The 27837-nt window shown below is 38.9% G+C and overlaps 1 protein-coding gene across 4 annotated transcripts in view; it reads left to right on the top strand.

Moving 5' to 3' along the window:
• Positions 1-27837, top strand: part of CTNNA3 (catenin alpha 3) — a 739429-nt gene that overhangs the window by 365611 nt on the left and 345981 nt on the right. For all 4 annotated transcript variants that reach the window (XM_061373990.1, XM_061373992.1, XM_061373991.1 and 1 more), the window contains exon 11: positions 6224-6380. In XM_061373990.1, coding sequence (XP_061229974.1) covers positions 6224-6380 — 157 coding nt within the window. The remainder of the gene's footprint in view (positions 1-6223; positions 6381-27837) is intronic.

Genomic DNA, 27837 nt, shown 5'->3' on the forward strand with positions numbered 1-27837 from the left:
CTTGACCTTAGGCTGGATGACATCCTTTTGTTAAGTCACCATCTCACTGAAAATTGCTTCCCTCACTTGTGTTACAGTAGATGTATGCTGGCTTTCAATTTGGTACTTCTAAATGCAGGAGTAACTGTCTCATAGTCCAAGACTACCCCATGAATGCTGCCCAGGTGTGGTTTTGTGGTTGTCATCCCCTGCCTTTCTCCTCCTTCCCCTCTGCCCTTTTTTTTTTTTTTTCTTCATTTTAGCCCATTATGCACAGGATTAGCTACCTAAAAGCTGCATCTACTGGGTATGCCTCAAATCTTATTTTAGCTTATCTGTATCTTTATGTAATCATCAGCTGTTCAGAAGCTAGTTAGTAGGAAGTATGTAGTATTATTTTATTGTTGTCATCATTTCGTTCTATCCTCAAGCTTCCCTCAACTTGTGTAATCTTATGTTATTGTTCTGTTAAGTTTTTGAGACTGACTTCCATTTAATGGAATGAACAGAGTATGGTTTAGCCTGTACTTGATGAGGACATATGTATGTTACTGCAATGCAAGTAATAATAAAAAATGCTGTCCCCAGCTAACTTTTGCTCAGAATTACAAAGAGATACTTGAAAACTATTAATTTAGCTCCTAACAATATGCCCAAGCAATTGAGCAGGAGGATTAACAACTTACTGGTAATGTTTACCTGAATTCTGAGATTTGTAGTGCAACCGTGGAATATCCAAATGTGATCAGATGTACAAAGCCTATTTTGGTTTAACAAGTTCAGAAAGTATTTAATTGGATGCTAGTACTTGACTGCACTTTCCTCTGTCTTTGTAGCCCACCATCAGTACCCTTTGGGCAGCAGACACTGATATTTTAAAAAAGTTATGAAAATACACTATTACTATACTGAATATTCTGTTAGTGTTTTCTATGCTTCATATAGAAAGAGCACTGCAGGCAGCATTTTCTTTCAACCAAGGAGGTTTGGGCACTGAGCTGAAGCTTGGGAGGGCTCTGCAGGTTTTTGTGGGGAGTTGAAGGATGTGGTCTCTACTGTCACCAGAAGTGGTACTCCTGAAGTACCAACTGCAGAATTGTTTTGAAAATACAGTCTATGTGTAAGTCTTGAGTAACCATGGGTTTGTCCTAATTTACGATGTCTGGGAGTTAAAATTGGGCATTAACAAGAAGGCCTTGTGTCTCTAGTCCACACTTGGGAGAATAGTGTTTAGGAAATGAAATCTCAGTCTGTTTTAAAGGGGATAAAAGTGAAGGAAAGGGTATTAGTGTAGGCCCTTTCGTACTTTAGTTTCTGTGTTCATTTGTGCATGTGTCAGAGTAGCCACATTCTGCAGTTCCTTACAGATTGGAAATAAAGTTATTTTAGCTAATAAAAACTTAGGTTTTATCCTACCGCTGAAGCGCTTTCTCTCCAAAAATCCAATAGAAATCTCAAGCAGTGGACTCCATCACCAGAAGTACTGAGAAATGTGGTAACAAAAATTAGAATTAAAGTTAGAATTAAACTTGGCTAGAGATGTTAAGGATAACAGGAAGGGATTCTGTAAGTACGTAATGAATAAAAAACAGACTAGGGACAATGTAGCCCCCTCCAGAAGGTAGTGGGAGAACTGGCAACCCGGGATTTGGAGAAGGCTGGGGTTCTGAATGACTTCTTTGACTCTTCACTGGATGTCTTCACTGGCAAAGGCTCTGACTGCACCACCCAAGTCTTGGAAGGCAGATGCAGGGACCGTGAGAATTAAGACCTTGGGCTCACTGTAGGAGAGGATCTGGTTTGAGACCATCTTAAAAACCTGAACGTGCACAAGTCCATGGGACCTGATGAAACCCATCCGCGGGTCCTGAAGGAGCTGACGAATGAAGTTGCTAAGCCACTGGCCATCATATTTGAAAAATCATGGCAGTCAGGTGAAATTCAGGGGGAGTTCAGGTTGGATATAATGAAGAAGTTCTTTACTGTAAGGATGGTGAGGCACTGGAATGGGTTGCTGAGGGAGGTTGTGAATGCTCCATCCCTGGCAGTGTTCAAGGCCAGGTTGGACGACGCCTTGGGTGACATGGTTTAGTGTGAGGTGTCCCTGCCCGTAGCAGGGGGGGTGGAACTAGATGATCTTAAGGTCCTTTCCAACCCTAACTATTCTATGATTCTATGATTTTATAAATAAAATGATGATGTAAAGCCTAGTTCATAAACTGCTTACAATTGCATATATGGAATTTTAGTCATTTAATAAACAAGTAGTTTGTATAACTGGTAAACTTGGAAGTCAGTTAAGACTGACTTTAGCATAGCGTGTCATTGCCTACTTTGAAGAATTTATTAAAACGACATTCTTGTCTCTAAATTGGAGAGACATCAATTTGATTGAATGGACCACTTGGTGGATAAAGAACTGGCTGCATGGCAGCACACAAAGAGTTGTGGTCAATGGCCCAGTGTCCGGCTGGAGACCAGTTACGAGTGGTGTCCCTCAGGGATCGGTGTTTGGACTGGTCTTGTTTAACATCTTCATCGCTGACATGGACAGTGGGATTGAGTGCGCCCTCAGCAAGTTTGCCGATGACACCAAGCTGTGTGGTTCAGTTGATATGCTGGAGGGAAGGAATGCCATCCAGAGGGACCTTGACACGCTTGTGAGGTGGGCTGATGCCAACCTCATGAAGTTTAACCATGCCAAGTGCAAGGTCCTACACCTGGGTCAGAGCAATCCCAGACACAGCTACAGGCTGGGCAGAGAAGAGATTCAGAGCAGCCCTGCAGAGAAGGACTTGGGGGTGCTGGTCGATGAGAAAATGAACATGAGTCGGCAGTGTGTGCTTGCAGCCCAGAAAGCCAACCGTATCCTGGGTTGCATCAAAAGGAGCGTGACCAGCAGGTCAAAGGAGGTGATCCTGCCCCTTTATTCTGCTCTCGTGAGACCTCACCTGGAGTATTGTGTACAGTTCTGGTGTCCTCAACATAAAAAGGACATGGAACTGTTGGAACAAGTCCAGAGAAGGGCCACGAGGATGATCAGGGGACTGGAGCACCTCCCATATGAAGATAGGCTGAGAAAGTTGGGGCTGTTCAGCCTGGAGAAGGCTGTGTGGAGACCTCATAGCAGCCTTCCAGTATCTGAAGGGGGCCTATAGGGATGCTGGGGATGGACTCTTCATTAGGGATTGTAGTGATAGGACAAGGGGTAATGGGTTAAAACTTAAACAGGGGAAGTTTAGATTGGATATAAGGAAGAAATTCTTTACTGTAAGGGTGGTGAGGCACTGGAATAGGCTGTCCAGGGAGGTTATGAATGCTTCATCCCTGGTAGTGTTCAAGGCCAGGTTGGACGAGGCCTTGGGTGGTATGGTTTAGAGCGAGGTGTCCCTGCCCATGGCATGGGGGTTGGAACTTGATGATCTGAAGGTCCTTTCCAACCCTAACTATTCTATGATTCTATGATTCTATGATTTGAAAGTTCAGTGCCAAAGGTAGTACTTAGAGGAAAATGCTGAACACTTACCTTAATAACAATCTACCCCAATATGCTCTTAATTTCCGTTCTTTAATTCTTAAAAGAAAAAAAAGAAAAAAGTCTGTACTTGCAGAGAGCCTTCAGTAGGAGCAATGTATGTGAATGGAAATTTAAGCCTGCAGCTGCTTGAGTAGTCTATTGACTTATTTGAAAAGCCAGGAGCAATTGGCTATCCAAGCATAAATAAATGTATGCAGGAAAAGACCCCATGTTTCCAAAGTGTTGCTCCAAATAAGTAGCGTGTGGGGGGATGTAGGCAGAAGGTTTATTATGGTGCTTTGCCTATGCCTAGGGAATAGGCACCTTTGGTGTCTGAATAGGGCTTCAAAGTCCCTGGTGACTCATTTTTTATTTTCTACATTTTGGTAAGGTGTAAATGATGTACCTTTTCATCTGTGTCAGCATTGCTATGCTAGTACTATTTTTCAGATGTTAGAAATGATGCATGATTTTAGCAGTGCTAAAATCAGCAGTCTAAACTTAGCAGGCTGCACTCAGCATTCATTTGCGAGAGCTACTCTTCCAATCCCCCTGGAAGTTATTGCTATGATTCTTTCCTGCATTTTATTGGAGGAGAGAATTTTATTTACAAATTAAATTATAAGGCACCTCTTGTACATTCAATTTCTTAACCATATATGTTTCCTGACATTAAAAACATGGGGGGGGGGGGGAGCCCCGGGATAGTGGTTGTTACATGAGCCTGCTTTTAGTGGTAGAATCATGCACCATTAAGACAGATCTGCTGCCAGTTGATACAGCTGCTAAATGCTTTTGCTACAGATTTTGTAGATCTGGAGTATGGACAAAATAAAGGAAGGGTCTTTTTTGAAAGGATGCCTGAAAACTATGCAGAACTCTGTGTATAGCACAAACAAAATTATAATCAGAAAGGAAAAAGGATAGTTATTTCCAAGTCCTTACTAGGCCCTGGTTAGAGCTGTATTCTTTCACCTGCTTGTAACATCTGCTATTTTAAAAGTCAATGGCTTAGTTTTAAGGATACTGCATGAAATCAGACTTCTTTTAAATGAGCATTTAGACTTGCTTACGTGCATGCTATATGGCTGGTGAGATGAACTGAACTTTCAAAAAAACCGTTTCATAGGCGAACTGCTGAAACCATAGCAGCTGGTGGTGGATTTTGAGGTGCTTTTGGTTAGTATTTTATTTTTATATTTTGTAGAAGTCTTGTAGCCTTTTTTTTTTTTTTAACACTGATCAGACACAATAATTTCAAACTGTTAATTGATCATCTGTTCAGCAGTTTTTCTCCTGTAGCATATACTTTCTGCTTTTAATTAGAATTAACATGATTCTTTACTTTGGTTCTTTACTAAAATTTTAAATTCTTTTTCAAATACAGGTAGTCTGATAGCACAGTCTTTAAGGTAGCTACATGGTTCTGTGCTGTATATGTGAAGGCAGAATTCATTGACAAAAAGCTGAAAGTCTAATGAATGAAATAATTTAGGTATGTAATCTGGAAAATGGCCACATCTGCTTTATTCAGTGCATTTTGTGGTTTTCTGCATAACTTTGCGGATGTTTTGTCAGAATAAGAAGGTTTTGCAGTGGATATTGCTGCTAATTCAGTAGTAATTCTGAGATGCTGGGGCTTCTGACTGGCTACATAAAAATACAAACCAAACTGATTAGAGATTTAGCTTATGAGCTAGAGCAGGGTCAAGAGGATTGATTTTATTGTAAAAGACACATCAGATGGGCTTAGAGTTAGAAATATGACTTGGTTACAGTGGCATGATGTACTAGAACATTTCAGGAATGTATACTGTCAGCACTGGGGATTAGTGTGGCATTTTGGTTTTATATTTCTCATTTTTTGCTTCACATGGTGTTTTGTTGTCTTAAAACAATTTTACCCTTGATAAGTAAGCAATATTGGGAAGGGGAAAAAAGATTGATATAAGGCTAATGTTCAGTTCTGCCTGGATTATGTATTAGATTAATTTAAATAACATTTATAGGTAAAACATCAACAAAAAGCTATGTTAGGAAGAAAATCCTCTAGCTAATTAATTGATTGAAGAGGTATCTAGAGAAGTAATCACTTTAGGATCCAATATTTCTATTTTTAATTAGTCTTTCCAGGGAGAGATGGGATCTACCCTATTCATGTGAACTTAGTTACTATTTTTAGGCCTAACTGGTATAGAAATACCAGTCTGTGGTTTTATATAAATGTAGTATGAGTTATGTCCCATGCCACTGATCCTGAAAAAGATACCTGTTGTCCTGCCAAAACTTACCTCTATCATTATGAGAGGTTGATAATACCTCTGTCAGTGAAGATACTCCATTATAAGCTCTGTGACAACAGTTCCTAAAAGAGTTTAAATTCAAAACTGATGTACGTCATACCAGTGTGTGCTTTAAGTTCGTGAAAGTAAAAACCTCCTTGTATTAATATGTCGCAAACTGGAATAGTACAAATTCTCCAACTAAAAATAAAAGTTGGGGTTTTTGCTATCATGTTCCTTTTTAGCTTTGTAAGTTAAAAAGCTTATGGAAGATGGCCTAAGCAACATCTGCCTGATAGTCCTGCTGAGAACAGAAACAAAAACTGAACATTGCTTTTGCTTATAGAACAGAAATACCATTCTGCAGTTTTAAGTAAAACATTAGATTTTATTTCTGAAGACATAATTATTTTGATGTTGAATTTTGTCTTTATTTTTGGTACAGGTTATTAATGCTGCTTTAGCTCTTGCTGCCAGACCAAAAAGTCAAGTTGTGAAAAACAATATGGAGATGTATAGGAGTACATGGGAGAATCACATCCATGTCCTTACTGAAGCTGTGGATGATATAACAAGTATTGATGATTTTCTTGCTGTATCAGGTATGATAATTTTCAGAATCTGATTCTTCTTTTATGTGCTTTAAAAACTTGTAATGTTTCCACAGGAAACCAATGGAAGCTTAGATTGTGTAAGGTTTTGTGAAGCTGTTGCTTCTGTTTAAGATGTTCAAGCAGTTTATATTTATATTTATATTTATATTTATATTTATATTTATATTGTGCACAGTGTGGACCCAGCTAGCAGTTATTGGAGCAAACTAGGTGCATGAAGCAGAACACGTATGTTACAGTGGGTATACATTTATCCATCCTCAAAGTTTCATTTGGCTTTTAAGTTTCAAAGTCCTCTCTGCAGCTGTGAGTAGTCTCCTTCTGGAAAAGGAAGTGTGTATCAGTGTGCATATACATAAACTAGGAGATTCTCATGATATCCTGTGTTCCAGTTTCTGTGGGATGCACTGTAGCATTTCCCAAATTTTCACTGTTGCAAATACTCGCCAAGCAAAATGTACTTTTCAGTCTTCTCACTGAAGAGACCTTTCGTAGCAGTATATTGTACTTTCTGAAGCAGTGTTTTCAACATTTAAGTCGAAGATAGGAAACATTTGTTTCTTGCAGTTCAAAGATCCCAATTCTATGTTTTTGACTTTTGTAACCTAAACAGGAAGAAAATTTTGTCTCATCATAGAATAGTTGGAAAGGACCCCAAGATCATCAAGTTCCAACCCCCCTGCCATGGGCATCATTAAATGTAGTTCAACTTTTGTGTTTCCTGGTGGCTAGTGAGTCCTGCTTTGCCCATTTTAATCTGGGCATGTCTTTTGCACTTAATTTCATTTGTTAAGATTACTTGGTTTATGCAGCAATCTAGAACATGAATGGGTCTACAAATGTCAGTACTGTGAAACCATTAAAAATCAAGTTAGAACTAGGTTAATTTACCCAAATTATTCTTTGGTTACTAAACATGAGGTTGACATCTTATCTAGAGGGGGATTTAGCTTGGGTATATCATTGTTCTAAAGGTTACTTGCATATCTTCAAAATGCCACCTTACTGTGGTAACTAGAATCTGCTGGACTGGAGTCCCCAGTGATCAAAATATGGATATTACAGTACAAAAATTGTAAGCACGAAAGTTCTCCTTTCTTTACAGCTGCCAGGACATATACCTAGCAAGTGATTTAGGTCTGAATGTAGAATAATTTATTGTAATTAGTGCAAGTGTATTGAGTTACTCTCCTAAGTATATCTCAGCATCTTAATGTAGGAAAAAATTGCCAGAGGTTAATTTTCTCTGTGTAAGATAGGCTGTAGTGGAAGTGAATTATCTTCTACTGTGAAGTCCCCTGAGTTTTAAAATTCACTGAGCTAAATGTTTCTTTCTGACTTTACAACTATGATTCATTTAAATGACATATTACAGATATTTTTCAAAGTTTCCTTGACTTGAAGAATAAAATTATACATTCCAGTAATAACTGGGGGGTGGTGGTGTGTGGTGTGTGGAATCTGTCATTGGACAGCTGCTCTTTTCATAGTAGACGCCTGGATTTTTGATCTACTTTATATTCTTTGATTAAGCACAAGTGAATGATTGACAGTATTTCACCATAAGTAAAGCAGAAACTTCAACTAAGTAGCAGTGATGTGTAGGTCTACCTATCATGAGGTCAAAATGTAATCATTCATATATTTGCTCTAAACCATGTGTAGAGCATCTACTGTATGGTAGAACCTTTTGGCACATGCGAATTTAATTTGTTTAACTTTCAGTGTCATGCTTGTTCTTAAGTGTGTGACGTGAGTAGAGATTTCCCTGTGGCTGTATAACTTTCTTGCTTTGAGAAGATACTTCGGGGTTTTTATTAGTTCAGGTACAAAGCAGTAATTATTAAGGCTAATTGCAAGGAGTATTACATGCAACTCTTTGTCTACTCCTCAATGTTATAGCACCATTCCTATGTTCTGAGGGAGCAGAAAATTCATGCGTAGCTCTATTTAAATAGAAAAGTTAAATGTATAATGGAAGATGGTATCTAACTTTTTCAGAAATACCTTGGTAATCAGGAAGAATAATGCATACTGAGTTTTTGTCATCATCTTTGAGATGAAAGGAATGGATGTATAATGAATCTGTTTTTTCTACAGAAAATAATATTCTATACCACATGGCAGGATAGACATACTGGGGAAGAGCTGGTTTTAAATAACATACTTCATTCAAAATTGGTACTGTGTTGTCTCAGTGTCTGATACTCACATTGGAGTTGAATGGCTGAGGATGCAGCCCTGACTGCATTTTCCAGGTTGGTGAGAGTAGTGATTAGTCCTGTAGTGTTAAAATTGCTTTGGAAAACAGTACACTTTTTAAATAAATATGGTAAACATGCTTTCCCTAATAATTCAGGTGATTCAAAATTCTAAATCATAAACCAGAATTATCTACTTGAAAGTTTATTTTAAAATGCATTTCTGATTGGTAGATCAGAGTTCTCTACCTGATACAAAATTTATCTGGCAGAAAGAGAGTTCCCAAACTTCTTAAGAGTTGGGAATATGTATTTTGTGGTTTACATTAATCATAGAATGGTTTGGAAGGGACCTTCAGGATCATCCAGTACCAACCCCCCTGGCCACAGGTGGGGATACCTGCCACTAGACCAGGTTGCTCAAAGCCCCATCCAACCTGGCCTTGAACACTTCCAGGGATGGGACAGCCACAGCTGCTCTGGGCAACTTGTTCTAGTGTCTCACCACCCTCAGAGTAAAGAACTTGTTCCTTATATTTGAACTAAATCTCCCCTCTGTCAGTCTAATGCGGTTCCCCCTTGTCCTATAACTGCATGTAAGAAATCGTTTTCCAGATTTCTTGTAGTATCCCTTTAGGTACTGGAAGGCTGCTATAACATCTCCCTGGAGCCTTCTTCAGGCTGAGCAAGCCCAGCTCTCAGCCTGTGTTCAGAGGACAGGTGCTCCACCATTCTGATCTTCATGATGCTTGAATAGATTCACGTTCCTCTCTTGTCAGTGGCCCCAGAGCTGAATGCAGTACTTCAGGTAGGGTCTCATGAGAGACCTGCTCATCACAGTCTTCTGATGCAGCCCAGCATATGGTTGGCTTTCTGGGCTGTGAGTGCACACTCCTGGCTCATGTTGAGCTTCTAATCAACCAACACCCCCAAGCCCTTCTCCTCAGGGCTGCTATCAATCCATTCTCCGCCCAGTCTATGTTTGTGCTTGGGATTGTCCTGGCCTGGGTGTAGGACCTTGTACTTGGCCTTGTTGAACTTCATGACATTTACGCAGTCCCATCTCGAGCCTGTCAGGGTTCTTCTGATGGCATCCCTGAAGCATGTTGACCTCACCTCTCAGCGTGCTGTAGGTGGCATACTTGCTGAGAATGCACTCAGTTGCACTGTCCATGTCATTGAGAAAGGATTGGTCCCAACACTGACCCTTGAGAGATGCCACTTACCACTGGTCTCTACTTGCACATCAAGCTGTTGTCCACAAATTCTTGAGTGTGACCATCCAGCCAAATCTTTATCCACTGAGTGGTCCATCCATAAAATCCAGGCCTCTCCAGTTTTGAGACAGGGATGTTGTGTGGTGTCAGGTGTTTTGCTCTGGTCCAGGCAGATGATGTCAGTTGTACTGCACTTATTCATACACACTTTCAACCTGCCTCAGAAGGCCGCTAAATTGTCAGGCATGATTTGCGCTTAGTGAAGCCATGCGGGCTGTCACCAAGCACCTTATTTTTAATGTGCCTTAGCATGGTTTCCAAGAGGATCTGCTTCATGATTTTGTGAGGCACTAAGGTGAGACTGACTGGCTTGTAGTTCCCTGGGTCTTTTTCCCTTCATGAAAATGGGAGTTATGTTTCCCCTCTTCCAGTCAGCAGGAACTTTACCAGACTGCCATGACTTCTCAAATACAATGGATAGCAGCTTAGCTACTTCATCTGTCCATTCCCTCAGGACCTGCAGATGCTTCCTGTCAGGTCCCATGGACTTGTGCATGAACTTAATGTTTAGATGTTTACAAACCTGATCTACAGCAGGCAGTTCTTCATTCTTCCAGTTTCTGCTGTTGCCTTCTGTGACTTGGGCAGCATGACTGGAGCACTTGCTGGTGAAGACTGAGGTGAAAAGATAGATTATGTAGCCCTTTTCACAGTGTCACCTGAGCATTGGATGGCAAGTCATTCTATAAAATGATGGGGGATCATTTGGAGGGCAAATTAAGTAGTCTTATCTGTGTTTCTATTATGAACATTTTTAAAATACAGTGTAACTCTTGTCACCACAAATTTTTGTGCAGAGCTCAGTAGCAAATGGAATATTTCCTATGTTTATTGAATTCAGGATGTTTTTGTCCTTAAAATAAGCTGAATAAGGGAACTGAGCTCCACATGAAAAGATCTTGTGACTCTTCACAAGGCACATGTGAAACAAAACATGCACACAGCAAAACTGCGTCTCTCCTGTTGTGAATCATGTACTTCTCTGATGTAGCACTAGGGGAAGGAGAATTCTGTGGCAAATCAGAACCGGTGAATTGTGAGCATTTGAAAATTTTGGGTTTGTGGTTTGTTTTTTGTTGGTTGTTTTTTTGGGTTTTTTTAAAGTGCAAATAATGCTGTTCTTACATTTGTAAGTGTATTGATCTTTCCTTTTCAGATTCACCTATCCTCATGAAATATTTTTTGTTTGTTTCAGTTGTGGTTTATTCTTGCTATTTATCTGTATGTGATACTGTGCTCAAAGGAAAACTAGGACTACAGTAAAAAAAAATTGATGAAATCAGATCTTTACAAGTGAAAGAGAGGTCTGATTGCAACTAGCCAGTTTAAATGAAGGTCTTCTTATAGAAGAAAGAAAGACTTAGTGAACTGTATTAGAAATGTCATTGCAATTACTAAATGGTATAAATTATTATACTTTCTAAGAACAGAGAATTGGTAACAGCCTGTCAGTTTTGGATAATTAATTTATGCAAGGAAGAATGAGGATATTAATCTTTACAACCCATTGATGTTAAGTTTAAAAACTACTGGCATCCATTTATCATGGTGATGTGAAGTTTTTAGATTCATATAAGTAAATTGAAATATGCATTTGATGCATGAGTTACCAGGAAGCTAGTTTTGATATGGTTGTAATTTTATGTTGGTGAATCTTAAGTTTTATCCTCAATTGCCTTCATAACCTGACTCTTCAGTGTCTCTTTCCTGATGCAGTTAGGCTGAAGATATTTAATGATGCTAGTTTTCAAATATTGATTCTTCTGTGTCAATTTACTACCCTCTATTCAAAACTATATTAATAAACTTTTTAGATATAGATTGAAAATCTCAAATGTCAGTGCTTCCTTCCTTTGTATACATATTTTCATCTTCTGATGATGATGTGTAATTGCAATGTCAAGTTTATTGCATTATTAAATATTTTAATATTATTATGTTTTAGAAAACCAGTAAGAGGTAGATCTTTTAGTCCAAGAGTTAGCTACTACAAGGACTACATCGGTAAGAAAAGCATCAAAAGTGTGTTTATATACAGAAAAGTCTCAGGATCTGTGTTTTTTCCTTTCTGTAGTCTTGAAGAGCTTGAATGGCAGATCCTTGTGCTGCTTTTCTGTCCTCTTCTTAGTATCCTTGCCCAAACAATGATTGTTTCATCTACTGAAGCTTCTTTCCAGCCTTTCATAATATCTGAGTTTTGGTTTGTCATTTAGTCTTTACAATGTTAGTTCCTCTTTTGCCAAAATTGAAGTTTAATGTTTTCATAAAAATACTTCCTTGCTCAACTCTCTTCTCATCCCTTCTCATGTACTGTAATGCAGGGAACATTGACTTTCTCCTGTTTTGTTCTCAGTGTAATGATGTCTCTGCTCTCTGCCATTTCAAATACTTCCTTAAAATAAGATCTATATAAAATGCATTTTGCTTCTTGTAGCCTCAACACTTTCAATTGATTTCCTTTTTTCTTAGTGTAAATGCATTCCAAATAGTAGCTTATAGTCATTAGATGTTAAGATGGATTTGTCTAATGTCTAGTTTGTTGTTTCTCCATTAGAAATTATTTGACTTGCCATTTACCTGATGGAATGAAAGTGAGTTGAATGACTTACATGTGTGCCTCAGGTAAGGATTTGTGTAACTCCCCTGTTCAGTTTCTACTGCTATCAGTTGATAGTGGTAAACGTGGACATTAAACATCAGCACATCAATCTGCAGTAAAATCTGGAGAAGATTTCATTTTTCTACTATATACATTTCCCCCACAGTTCAATTCCTTGCAGAAATTGGACTGAAGTGTCTTAGATAAAGATTTCTGAGGCTGCTAAGGTGATTCTGTGATAGGACTAAAAATCATTCAAGCTGACTTGAGTAGGCAAAAGGGAGTATTTATTTTTATTTTTTTTTTTACTAAAGAATTGGAACAAATCACTCCTGGCAAGAGGGAGAGTCATATTTCACTGTCCTGTAATAATCTTGTTCCACTGTGATGTACAGACTTTCACAGGAAATCCAGGGAAAAGTTGACTCTCCCACTCAATGGAGTTGGGAAGAGCATACTCCAGATGCGGTGTGTGTGAGGAATTTCCTAAAAGTCTGAAGTTGTGCAGCCTAGAAATTTGTTCCCAATATCTTAATTTTTCCTTTGGAATCGAAGAGTATGTTAAGTCTTTCCAAGCGTAAACACTGAGATACCACAGCATTAGAACAGAAGACAGAAGTTGCCTTTTAATGTAAACTTGTGCATCAGAAATTACTTCTACTTCATGGAAAGCAGCAAAAGGTAGGATTTTACTGTAAAGCTGTTGGAACAAGCAGGTTTTGTGGGTGCAAATGCCCTCCCCCCAAAACCCCAAACCCACCAAACCAAAAAACCCCCACCACAACAAAACAAACAAACAAACAAAAACCCCAAACCCTAACATTTTTGGCTGCTTTATTAGTAGCTTTTATTTGATTTTAGTGAAGCTTCCTAGGGGAAAATGGAAGACCTGAGAAAGTCAGTCTCATCTCTGCCTGGCAGGATCATGGAAAGATTCTCCTGGAAACCATGAAAAGGCACATGAAAAACAACGAGGTGGTTAGTGACAGCCAACATGGCTTCACTAAGGGCAAATTTGGTGGCCTTCTAAGATGGGGCTGTAGAAATGATGGATAGGGGCATCAGGATCTGATGTCATCTACCTGGACTTGTGCAAAGCGTGTGACACTGTCCTGCATGACATCCTTGTCTCTAAACTGGAGGGACATAAATTTGATGGATGGACCACTTGATGGACAAGGGTAAACTCATGAATCTGGAAGAGTAAGACAGGAAAGAGCTGTACGAAAGCTAAATTAACAAACCACTGCAACCAATCATAAAATAAAAATTTACAGAAAGCCTACAAGGAATACAAACAATGCAGGCAGAGATAAGAGTTAAGACACAGGTCCACCACTTGGGTATTTCAGTGTATCAACTGAACCACACAGCTTAGTGTTGTCAGCAAACTTGCTGAGGGTGCACTCAATCCCACTGTCCATGTTGCCAACAAAGATGTTGAACAGGATAGGTCCCAACACTGATCCCTGAGAGACACCACTTGTTACTGGTTTCCAATGGGACATTGAGCCATTGACCAAAACTCTTTGCGTGCAGCCATCCAGCCAAGTCCTTATCCACTGAGTGGTCCATCCATCAAATTTATGGCTGTGATCACCCTTCTTTTAACTTTATAATATTGCTACATCTTCTGTTAAATAAACCATGCTTGATGAACTGCATTCAAATACAATGAATCTTAAGATCAGGCTTTGGTCTGTAAGTATTTATGACATTAAATTTTAGATTTTGATGAGACTCATGTTTCAAATCACTTTGGACAACTACAATCATGAAGATGGCAATCTGGACAGTTAAAGTCAATCAAAATAAACTACAAAATATACTGTAAATACTTGGGTGAGGGTTAAGGGAGTGATTCAGATTTCTGGCTTGCTTATATCTCTTGGTGTAATTTGTTTTCCATCAATGGTTTAAAGTTCTGGTTCATTTTATTACTACTTTTCCAGTCTATATAGCATGTTTACAGATGAAAGCATCACAAAAATTGCCAATTACAGATTCACTCTTAGTGTAGCTATGGAGATAGGGGAGAAGAACAAGATGCTATTCAGGCACTTAAGAGTGCCTTTAATGTTTTCATGCTGGGTTTTTGTCACTTGCACTAGCAAAATGCCATGCCATGCTTTTTCAAAGAGCTATAAGAATCTAAGTAGAGGTACATATGCTTAAGGTGAAACAGTATTGAAACAGGAAAGTAAATTATACCGAGTTTCAATACCATTTACCCCAAGTTTGTTTGGCCCAACTATCATGTGCTTCTGGATAGTAAGTAATTCGCTAAAACAGTTGAGCTCCTTCTTTGTGGTTCTTGCCTGTAGTGTAAGAAAATGGCTTTGAATTTTTCCCTTTTTGATGAAGGCTAAAAGCTCTATGCATGTGTCACTGAGCATGCAAAGTTTGCTTCTGTTGGCATTGCTTTCATCAGTTTAATGACCCACATGAAAGTTCTGTCGAAGCCATCATATAACTGTGCTCTTGCTGGACATATTCTTTCCTGTGTCTTGTTTCTTTTAACCTGGCTTCCATACCATTACATAACTATTATTTCAACAACTTACAGATGTATTTAGTGAAAAAGTAGGTTGTTCTGGTTTTAGTCCTGCTGCTTAATGAAATAGATGCTTTTAGATGGAAGTAAGGACAATAAATATTTGCAGCATGTAGACATATCATTGTTTATGATGGAATAGTAAACTTCTTTTTTCATTACTGTGAGGTACTTTCCTGGAAGATCCTAGCATTGTTAACCTTCTAATTCTTGAGCAAGTGTGCTTCTAGAATTTTTTTAATTGGCTTCAGAAATTCTATGCTTAAAGTAACTAGTTCATAGCTCAGTACTTTATAGAGACTTAGGGCTGTTTTTTCATTATACACATTAATTTGACTTTATTGACATTGATTGGAATTTGATGACTTTAAGGTCCTTTCCAACCCTAACTATTCTATGATTCTGTGAATGTGGCTATCATTGTTACTGTGATACCCATTTTCAGTTCTTAGCTATTTAAATAAGACAATACACAAGAAAATAAAATCCCTCTTTTATTGCTTCAATACTCTCTTTTTATATTATTTCTGAAAAAATCAAATCACAGTTTCAGTGCCCATCCCTGTGGAACTGCTGGTTTATGTAATTGTGAAATCAGTCTGCTTATTTCTATCTTGGCTTTTTTGTTTTATAAGAATTAACACCCAGGAAAATATGTCATCCCATGCCATCTCAGAGTTGTCTAGGCATAGTAGTTGAAAGCCTTTTGGAAATCCAGTCTGTAGCTATCAAATGAATCACTTATCTTACTGTTCACTAGCACCTTTAAAAATCTACGGCTTGTGACACATGATTCTCTACAAAGCTATTTTGACTCATCTGAGTATGATTACTAATAAAGAACTCTCTCTGTTCAATTTATATAAAAGTTTCTACCTGTTCGCCCAACAGAAATTATTTATATATATGTTTGTTTCCCTTCATTCCATCCAAACACCTTAGAAGTTACCACCATAGTACACAGTTTTTCTTACTATATTATCAAGGCTAATAGAACTTGATATGTTACATGTCATAACAAGTAATGCAACAGTTTGTTTTCAGTTTCCTTTAGAGGAATGTCTTGTTCCTGTAAATTTGTTGATGCTCATTGTATCCATTTTGTTTTAACTGAAAATGTAGTGTTGCCCCCTCCCTTCCTTTGCTGTCCATATTCTTGCCTCAGAAGTAGCAGACAGTCCTTGCTACACCGATATACATGCAAATTACTCTTTCAATACTGATTGCTTAGGGTCAAGAGCAAACATCATAATGGTGTCACACTTCTTAGGTAACTGATGCATTCTTAGAGACCGTTTTTTAAATATGCCATATTCTAGCCACTAAATTGGACTATGTATCACACGCTGATTTTCAGAAACTGTTTTGGCAAGTATTGTCTCATAAAACCCTGCTACTTTAAATGAGCATTTTCTAATTAAGGACTTTGTTGTACCCGTTATTAAGGTTATGGGAAAGTTTTAGTGGTGAACTTGTTGCAGAGCTGTAGAGGATAAGAGTAGTCACTCAGTGAGCAGGCAGGAGTAAGAAGCTAGGCAGTGCAGTTCAGCTGTGGACTTAGGCATCTGGATTATTAAAGTTTCTGTAGCAAACTGAAATTTCATATTTAATTCCATATTGAATTTCAGTAAGTTGTTGCTGAGATGTAGTTACCTGCAAGATTTGTTTCTTATCACAACCTTTGTGTAAATTGCTTTCAGCCTCTTCCAGATTTATTTTAAAGGCTCATGCATTTGGAATTCACTTTGTATTTGATGTGGCTGAGTTCAGATTTGGCAGCCTTTGGAGCATGGTCAAAGATGCATGGGTTTCATGCAGATTGGGAGTAATGTTTTGTGTGTGTATTTCCTAACAGGTTGGTTTCTAATAGCTTTCCAGATTCAGCTGTGGCAGTAGCTTTTAATGGTTTTGTGCAGCTATGCAGGAATTGATCTGCTTGCTTAATGTAATGGGGCCTACTGGCAGCATATGCAAGTGTTCTAAAAAAATGGTATCTAAATAAGCACAACCAAATTATAATGAAAGATTTTTTTGATCAGTGGTGCTAAGTTATTTTGTGATTCTGTGCTACTATGGTACAGATTGCCAGACTTGTTTCTAGGATAGGACACAAAATCTTTAAATGGGAGATCAGGTTTCAGTTGTGCTGTAGTTCAGAAACTCCTGGAATGCACTTTTCCTACTGACAGCCAGCTAGGCTAATGTGCACCATGTCCAACCTATATTTGCTATAAAAATGAAACTTGAGAAAACAGACATATGTACCTGCATGTGCAGCAAAAGTTGATGGTTAAATGTGATGTATTCCTTTAAGCTCCTCTCTTGAGAACTTGATAACAAGCAATAAGATACTAATGAGGTTTTCTTGACAGCAAGGCAGCCTGCCTTTTGGAACCTCCAGTTGTGTCTGCAACAGGTTACACAAATTCTGATGTGTCTGAGCTGCTGTTGTCAATAAGTTTAGCAGAGATGTTAAATTTGGCCCCAGAAACGTGGTGAATGGTAGTTTAAACCCTTAAAACCAAACAAAACCCCAGCCTCCCAAAAATGCTCAAACCAACATCACCACCACCCCTCCACCACCACCAAAAATCATGCCAGGTTACACTTCAGTGGAAAAACTGACCTAATGAAAAGACAGTCTGTCTTTCTGCAAGTTTGATACTTCGAGAGATAACTATTTTCAACAGTAAACAATGCAATTTGAGGATAATGCTTCCACCAGGAGAACTGATAAATTTATCACAGCTTAAAATTTATCATTTTTGATGGAAGACTTTGGAGTTTCCTACCCCAAATTATTTCTTGTCAATTAGTTTTCCCTCTGTTAACATTTGCACTATCTGTGGGTTGGCTGTTCTCTCAAACAGAATTATTTGGTGTTCCTCAGATACTCACTGTACCAGATATAGAGCTGTTACAAGAGAATATTATCATAAAGTCAGTGTTTTCACCTGGACAATTGTCAGAGTGGCAGATGGCTATTAACTTTTGACAGTATTTTCTAGAAATAAATGAAATAGCTACCTTTTAACATAATATGGCCTGCTTTGTTGCACACATTGTAAAACAGATAATGCAAAAGGTCTCCAGTTATACACCACTAATCCATCAAAAGGAAGTAAGTAATAAATTTTAATGTTTGTTAATTCTTCTTAAATCTTTTGTGAATTCTTAAATCTTTTGAAGGTGCTAAATTGGCCAAATTCTAAACTGATTCAAAGACAGGCGTGGAGTGTTCCCTGGTAATTGCAGATTTTTTTCTTCATGCTTTTAGTCCAAACTAGGAAAAGGGCCAGGTCTTCATGCAGTACCATTTCCACTGAAATTAATAACCAGGATATCAGCTATACATTGATTTTTAAGATACATGCTATGAACTCTTTCTGTGTAATCTGCTTAGTTATATCACTGTTCAAAAGGCTTTCATTTCTAGTGAGATAAGGCTGGAGCTCAGTGGAAAACTGTATAATTCCTGGCATAAACTAATTCCTCTACATAATCTGTTATTCAGAGAACATTGCTTTTGCCATTTTAGACTTAAGGATTTATGATATATCAAGACCTTTCTGAGTTTTTAAGAGATATTTTCATGAAATTAAATAATATTTTAGCTAGATTTGGATTTTCAATGCAGAATTTAGAAAGCAACACTAAATTTTCCATTTCACCACCACAGAGGGGCAGAAAACAGATTTATTTATGCCCTGTTTAGGGCCAGCTCATATTTCACGTAAGGCAGTAAAACTGCAGACTTCAGCTCTTCTCTTTTAGCAGAGCAAATGATACGGATAATCGAATCTCTGCTTCTACTGAGAACTACATCACTGAGAATACAACTCTTGGTTTAGCCTCTATCTGCTTTAATTCATCAGCTGTGTGAGCAACTCTGCCTTCAAATGGGGCAAGTTGTGCACAAAAGACCAAACAAAGGCTTGTGGAGCATTTTGTGTATGATGCAGAGTCCTGCTCGTATGCTGAAGGAGAATCTTCTCTTGTCATTAAGAATTCTCCCCTCCAAGAGAGCTCCAGTACACAGCTGAAAGGCTGATTGGAATGAAGAATCAAATGGCAGAAATAAAAATTCCTAAGAAAAGTATCTCTTCTTTTGTAGTTCATCCACTGGCAGAAGAAGCCTCACAAAATTTTTAGCTGAGGTTCATAAAGGTGACAGGGATGCTGTCTCCCACATTTTTTGGTGAGTGTTCTGAGGAGAATAATAAATGCTTTGATTATGGATTGCTATAAATGAAGGGAACCGGCCCAGAGTATAAAGAAAATGGTTTTCCTGTGTATTTTATGAACTGAATACCACATAAGAAATCAGCCATATTTTTGTGTAGTAAGGCAAACGATTATCCATTATCCAATAGCTGAAGGGAAGAGTGAAAAGTAATTACTATGTCTGAGATAAGAAACTGAGAAGGAAAGTCTAAGTTAAAGCTGACAGTGGGTGGCAAATGTTCTGAAGAATTTTATGATCAAACCTGTAAAAGGACTTGCTGATGCAGAGAAGGGTGTTTCAGTAATTGTAGAGCCTGGATAGGTCTGCCTTAGCCCAGGGTCTTTTTGGCTGGCAGTTTTTATTGTTTTTTCCCTCTATCACAGAATCATAAAATTATTCTGGTTGCAAGGGACCTCAAGGTTTAGTCTATCCTATTTCTCACAGTTGGGCCCACACTGTGTTTGGACCAAGAATAGAGATTTTACAACCTGTCTGAACAACTGTTAATTATTCTAGTGAACCTCATTATCCTTGCAACGATTTCCTCCCCACCCCCTTCAGATCCTCCCCTGTTTTGACTGTTATCTCTCATTCACCATCCTCACACCTCAGTGAAGAAACAAAAGACAAGAGTCAATTAACCTATTAATGCAGAGTTAAGGTTACCTGGCAACGTTCTTCCAGCATGGTGTGTTCACTAAAACTTGTATTTCTGAAAAATGGTATAGGAGATGAGCGATGTATGCTGGTTAATTCATGGCTTCTTTCATCTGTCTGGAAGCACTTACTGGTTTAGGTGTAAATGTATTTAAATGGTGGAGGTGCTTTTTGGAGCAGTTAAGCAAAACTGGGTGTATAATACAGGTCCACTGACGTAGTAGTTGTTATGGAAGAGGAAAGGGGAGGCTTTTTTTAGGTCCCCACATTTGTGATCAGATGTAAGAGATACTCATGTACTATGAGACTTCTAATATGAATAACATAACATTGAACAGTCAGTCTTACCTGCAATAGCTGATTAAAAGAAAACGTTGTCTAGTCCACTGCTGCCTAGTTTCCCAGGCTGGGTCAAATGGCATTCTGGTCAGTGTTACCGGGAGTTAACATGGGATTGAAGTGATTTATTGCATTATACTTGATGAAGCTGAAGTTCAATTTGTTTTTTTTAGAAAGGTAAATTGCACACCGAAAAATTTTACTGTATGTTGGTTATGGGTGCTTTGGTGAAGAGAATACTCTTTGAGAAAAGAATGGTTATTAACATAGTTTCTTAGGTTCATAGCTGAGACATGGCTAGTCTGAGTAAAATTTGTTCATTCTGGAACTTAGTAGCAGCTGGAGGTGGGAGGACATACTGCAACATGATTTGTGGTTGTGCTGATTTCCAGAGATTAAACAAGAATGCTCTATTTCTTCTTCTCCCTCATTGTCTCTTCTTTAATGTCCTGTTACCATCTCCAATTCATAATTTTTCTATCTTGTCCTACAAAGTCAGCATCATATTACAGAGTATTAATACATTAAAAATTCTTTGTTGCCCTGCACAGTATCATGGATAATGGGAGTATGAACCATCTCCCGTAATTTTTAGAATAAGCATTTTCATCTTTTTATAGCCAGAAGGAAGAAATGGGGTACTCTAAGGGCTAAGTCATTTGAATACATTTACATGTGTATGTAAATAATGAGGTTGATTGTCTCTAAAACATATAATTTCAGTTGTTGTTACAGATGTGTTTAAGATGACTAGGCCAAATAAAAAGGCTAGGAGCAAGTTATATGAGTGCATGCCACCCCTGCCTTTTTCTGGAGGAAAGTGTTTCCTTGGTTTTGTAGCCCAGGAAAGAATTGGAGTGTGTAGGTACTGAACCCTTGTGCAGCTGGGTACACTCATGTTTTTGCTTTTTTCTGGCTTCTGTTTCTCTCTGGCCCATCCAGGCCTCCATGCTTCTGGTCTACTTTTTCTCTGCCTTTCTTCTCTCCAGATTCTTACCTAAACATTAAGATTGCTTGTATGCTTTTACAGTGTAGTTCATTGTTTTCAGAGTTCTCTAGGCCTTGCTCATGTAAAGTTCTAGGAAAGGAGAGAAACTTAAATATGCTGAGAATATAAGATACTGCTTCCTTAATTTCCCCAAGGTCCCGGAATACAACTGGATGCTGAATGGGGAAGCTGACAAGAAAGCCTGTCCGTAGGCTTAATTTTGTGCCCAGGAAATGGCAGGCACGTATTGGAGCACAAGCAGTTACCATGAACCAAATCTCATTGTAATCATGTTAAAGTAAATGGGGGAAAGAAATAAAACTGTTGAAAGGATTAATATTGCTATAAGATTCTCAGTCATGCAGGGAGATAAATATTCTGTAATCTAAAATTATTACCTAGTTAAACTGATGGTTTTGGGTTGCCAAGTATGTAATTAATAAGCAATTAAAAAAATGTTATTTTTAGAGACTTTTGTGTGTGTGTGTGAAGTGCTGGGGATTTTTTTGTTTGGTTTTTTTTTCTCTGTTTAGCTTCCTTGGTTTAAATGCTAACATTTTAGAATCATTTGTGCATATGTGAATGAAAATGAACCTTAAGGAGAGGCTGCCAACTCAATAAATACTTTATTCACCATAAGGTAAAATCTGTGAACAGAATTTTCTGTGAATAGAACAGAAGTTAATGTTTCAGACTACAAGTTGAAGTTTGAAGAAACATAAACAAGAGATTTGTTATACAGTTCAATATGTTTCTTCTCTTTTCCTTCAGAAGTCATCTGTAGCAACTTTCACGACTAATGATAGATCCTGAAGAATTTTAAGTACCTTGCCAAAGGGGGTGCCTTTATGCCATTCCCTCTTTTCTCTGCCCACATTCACCTTCATTTTCCATCCCTTTTTTTCCTCCTGTCTTGTAGGTTTTGTCTTTCAGCCTCCAGCTCACTGTGTAAGATAGTCACCATATTTTTGTGTTTACGGTGCTTATGTCCATAACACTGGACACCTTTATCTTACCTTTCTCCAGGTTAGCTCACTCTTTCCTGGAACTCTCTGGCATACTTCCTAGGTATGCTCTTTCAGGAAAATTTGTCCTTGCAGCCTAGTACCCATTAATGTGAGACATTCTTATTAACTAAGAGGCTTTTCATGTACATTTTTCAAAATATGATCACTTTGCATCGATCTCTTTCAGGAAGAGACTGTCATTGTGGCAGACTTCCTCAGTTTAAAATAATATTACTTTATTTTACCTAGCACCTGAAAACAAAAGTATTTGCACCCATTTCTCTGGATCAGTTAATTTGTGGTCTTCACAGGCAATTTGTTAAGATGTTCCACCATGCTCATAATGAAGAACTACTCCCATCCCTCTCACTCCTCCATGCCCCTTACATTAAGTTCTAAGTTTTCTTTGCTTCAATTTCTGACCAATAGCCTGTTGGTGCATTTGCCCAGCTTGTCGCAGTTGCTCTGAGTGGCAGCCCTGTCCTCTAGAGTACCAGCCAGCCAGTCTAGCAACTTGATGTCACCACCAGGCTTGCTGAAGATGCATTCCGTGTTACTGCCTAAGGTGTTAATGAAGAAGTTAAGCACTGGCAGCCTCAGGGTCCCTTCCTGAAGAGCAGCTGTCCTAAGTAGCCTCCAGTTTCACTTTGAAGTACTGACCATGCCTCTGTGAGCCTTATGGTCTGACTGCTGATTCATCCACCTTGTTCACTCACCCAGATGCTATCACTCTATTTTTTCTGTAAGGAGACTGTGTAAAAAATGTTCTTGAAGTAAGCAATAATCAATGCACTCCCCTCATCCACAGAGTCAGTCCTATGTCACTCAAAGCAGTCAGTTTGGCCATGCTTGATTTGCGCTTGGTAAATCAATGCTGTTTATTCATTATCATCTTTCTGTCTTTCAAGGCCTGAAAGTGCCTTCCATGAGATCTTATTCAATAATTTTTCCAGGAATTGGTATGAAGCCTTAGCCTATAACTTTCTGGATCCTCCTCCTTGCCTGACATCACACTTACGTGCATTTTATACTGTAGGTGTACATGTCTAAAGAGTTTTGGAAGCACCATGCATGCGGTTGAATAAATATCAGGCCATTATGAGTCCTGCCTCTCAATGCCACTCTTAGTCTGAGATAGAATGAGAGTGTTTTCAGATGGATTAGCAACAAATAATATTAGAAATTATCATCTAGTTTCTTAGTTTTTACAGATAAAATATATTTAGTAATACAATCAGAGAAAAAATTACCTTCCTTGTTCTGAGTAATTTTTTTTTCCACTTTTTGATTAAAGAATTGTTCTATTGAAGTTCCCAGGGTCTTTAAACATTAAGTGATCACCAGTGATTAATTTTTTGAAAAGTGTATAAGACACTGTCTTTTTTGTAGAATGTAGATACTATATTAAAAGAGCCCCAAGTGCCAAGAAAATCTGTTTCATAAGATTGCTCATTAGGTATTCCCTGAACTTCAGTATGTAGCAAAAAGGTGGGAATTAAATGCAACTTCTTTTTTTGTTCTGAATATAGGAGGACTGATACCGTGGAATGATATACTCGGACTTGCACCTTCCACTTGGTGGTCCTGTTCTTTTAGCTTTGGCACCAGAAGTTGCTAAATCTAACTATGGATATTATTAATAAATATTTGCTTTCAAAAATCTTTTGGGAATTCACCAAAGCATTGTGCGTCCCTGGAAGTATGTCTGTTACCATACTAGGTAGTGCCATTATTGGAAACATTGGAATCCTTTTCTGCAGAACACTATAAGGTACTACCACATCCAGGGAATAGGAGTGGTCTGAAAGGAAGTTTACTTTTTGTAAAAAGCTGCTTTGCTTCCCATTTTATCATGTGAATGGATGGTAAAAGATAGAAATCATTTTGGTCAGGCTAAACTATCACTGCATACTTCTGCATCTAATTTTATGGTTTGGGGTTTGCAGAAAAGTACTTTTTATTTTCCATCTTGTCTTCAGGAGACCAAACTTGAGTTTTCTAATACTTTTTCGTATACTGTATTTCTTAAATCTCCTTTTTTATTTTTTCCTTGCATATCTCCATTTGGTCCACAATTTTCTTGGAACTGAATGGGGAAACTTAAATAACAAGTAATTCAACTCAGACCTCATAAATGCCAAGTGGAGTGGAAGGGCATCACATGTCTTTTTCTTCAGATGAAATGCAAAGGAATCACTATTGATTTTGTCCCAGGGACAGTGTGAGTCATGGCTTTGTCAAAGACAGCTTTAGTATCCACTAGTTGGCTCAGCTGGGGTATGATTTTTGGCCAGTACAACTACACCAAAATCCCAGAGGAAAATCAGAAGGTACAGTGAGCCACTCTTGATAATTTCTCTGGTGACTGTGGCAATTTGACGATTTCTTTAAACATCTATCAATCCATTGTTACAACTAACTCTTATAGTAGATACTGACAGATGACAGAGTGATGGTACATCATCCTAGCATTCGTTTTTCTGCTTTGGAAAGTAGGATACCTGGACGAAAATCAAAAGTTGATCGAATGCATTTTGTATAGGAGGAAGCATCTGTAAGAAAGATGCAGATTAAAATAGTCTCAGCTGTACTGTGAGCAGTGCTGATTTCTATTGATGTACTAAGGCAAATGTATAAACTTGTTTGTGCCTTGGGAAAATGAAGATAAGCAAGGTTTTCTTGACTGTGATCTACCTCATCTGGAAAGAGCTTCAGAACATTGAGAGAGACTGTGTATTGCCTATAGATACTTGGAAAAGCATTCGCTGTATAGTACCTGTATGTGGGGACAGGGTCATTTATAGTTACTGAGTGCACATATTGTCTGTGCATTCTGTTGTCAACTGACTCCTTACATGCAGGCAGTGCATGGTTGTAGCACAAAAACATGTTGCGCATCTTTTCTAGTACAGGGTGGATAGATTGTCTATCCTGGGTTTAGCAGTGGCAGTCATTTTTCTCTTTCTTGGTAGCTGGTGCAGGGCTGTGTTTTGACTTTCAGCTGGGAACAGAGCTGAAAAACACTGATGTTTTGGTTTGGCCAAGGACTTTGTGGGCCTCATGCTCTGCCAGGGAGGAGGGGAGCCGGGAGGAAGCAGAGACAGGACACCTGACCCAAACTGACCAAAGAGGTATTCCATACCACAGCACGTCATGCCCAGGATGTAACTGGGAGTTACCCGGAAAGGGCTAGGTGGACTGCAGGGTTGGAGGAGGTATGGGTCGGTGCTTGATCGGGCTGGGGGGGGCAAGTTATCGGTCACCTGGTGATGGGGTGTTGTATTCTCTTCCCTTGTTATTTCCTTTATCATTACTATTATTGGTGGCAGCAGTAGTGATTTGTGTTATACCTTAGTTAGTAAACTGTTCTTATCTCAACCCGTGGGAGTTGCATTTCTTTTTGATTCTCCTCTCCTTTCCCCCAGGAGTAGGGGGAGGGCAAGAAGGGGGAAGTGGGTAACAAGCTGTCTGGCTGTGGGTTAAACCACGACAACAATATACAGTTAATTAAATCTGTGCCTGTCTTCTTTGAAACAAAGTATCTGGAAGGATATACCACATTCTAATTTATATTCCTTGATATTATTATGAGTGTTGATAGTTAAGATTCTAAAATTACTTAAAAGTAGGCTTAGCAATTTGGAAGGAAGCAAGTAGTTGGGATCTCAGACCACAACATCCAGGTCTAATTGCATTTCCATTAGTATCTGGCCTCAAGTTTGCTTTTTCTTTCTCCATAAAAGTATTATGGTTGACATCTCTTAAAAGGTTTGAAAATTCTGAGCTTTCCGTCATGTGTTCCATTCATACAGTATTTCCATTAGGCCACATGCAATACTTCTTTCAATTCACTTGATATCTACCTGGACTTGTGCAAAGCATTTGACGCTGTCCCACACAATATCCTTGTCTCTAAATTGGAGAGACATCAATTTGATGAATGGACCACTCAGTGGATAAAGAACTGGCTGGATGGTCGCATGCAAAGAGTTGTGGTCAATCGCTGTCAGGTCAATGTCAGGCTAGAGACCAAAAACAAGTGGTGTCCCTCAGGGATTGGTGTTGGGACCGGTATTGTTCAACATCTTTGTCAGTGACATGGACAGTGGGATTGAGTGCACCCTCAGCAAGTTTGCCAATGACACCAAGCTGTGTGGTTCGGCTGATACGCTGGAGGGAAGGAATGCCATCCAGAGGGACCTTGACACGCTTGTGAGATGGGTTGATGCCAACCTCATGAAGTTTAACCATGACAAGTGCAAGGTCCTACACCTGGGTCAGAGCAATCCCAGGCACAGCTACAGGCTGGGCAGAGAAGAGAGTCAGAGCAGCCCTGTGGAGACGGACTTGGGGGTGCTGGTCGATGAGAAAATGAGCATGAGCTGGCTTCAGTGTGCACTTGCAGCCCAGAAAGCCAACCGTATCCTGGGCTGCATCAAAAGGAGCGTCACCAGCATGTCGAAGCAGGTGATAGGACAAGGGGTAATGGGTTATAACTTAAACAGGGGAAGTTTAGATTGGCTATAAGGAAGAAGTTCTTTCCTGTTAGGGTGATGAGGCACTGGAATGGGTTGCCCAGGGAAGTTGTGAATGCTCCATCCCTGGCAGTGTTCAAGGCCAGGTTGGACAGAGGCTTGGGTGGCATGGTTTATTGGGAGGTGTCCCTGCCCATGGCAGGGGTGTTGGAGCTAGATTATCTTAAGGTCCTTTCCAACCCTAACTATTCTATGATTCTATGATTCTGTGGCATGTATATCACACAAAATAACCAGTTAACTACACTTTTCTATTATGGAGATTTCACTTGGTAGGTATCGGAAGAGCCCTACCTCTCTATTTACACAGGAGTAAGTCCTTTAGTTGTCTTTGCTGAGCAGCAACAAGGCAGTTTATTCCTCACTTGAAGTGGAGGTTCTGCTGTCTATTTCTGTGATTATCTCTATTAATACTTGAACAATATTAAACTTAATGCAGTGGTGACCTATACTACTTCATTTCAGATGTAACTATGGCAGCAGAAGTGTGGGGTTTAGTCCTTTCTCCTGCATTCTGTGCACGTCAGCCTTCTCTTTAATTCAGTTCTTCAGCCCTTTTCAACCTTGGACACATTTGCATACTGGTTTATTCGGAAGATTCCTACTGTGGAATGCACAGAAGAAAAGATGGGAAAGAAAGATGAGATATTAACCTGTACAGCACAGGGTGGTCCCGGTAACATCTGTGCACACCTTGTTATTTGCCCCTTTCTATCATTGTTTCATGTGTTGTGTTTGGCATGGGTGGAACTGAAGTTGTCGCTGGACCTCTTATTGCTTGACTTGCATGTAGATGGGCACCTCATGGGTGTAGTTACAGACTGAACAAACAGTGCTAACAAAGTCTCTTCCTTTTCGGCTGACCTTGGAGGTTGGTGACCTGTACCTGAAAGGGTATGGACATTTCAGATGAGCAGAGGTATTCTGTGATGTAGCAGTACCATAAACTGAACCAGAATTCATAAATTTTGCATAGGTAAAATCCCAAGATACTCATGTCAGGTGGAGTCAGTAATTCACAATTACCTGATGGTGTGTTTGGTCTGTCCAAATTACCGTGGTT

This window comes from Neopsephotus bourkii, unplaced genomic scaffold (assembly GCF_033783945.1).
Source record: "Neopsephotus bourkii isolate Nb327-2 ecotype Australia unplaced genomic scaffold, CSIRO-AGI_Nbou_v1 NB_1634, whole genome shotgun sequence".
NCBI lineage: Eukaryota > Metazoa > Chordata > Aves > Psittaciformes > Psittacidae > Neopsephotus > Neopsephotus bourkii.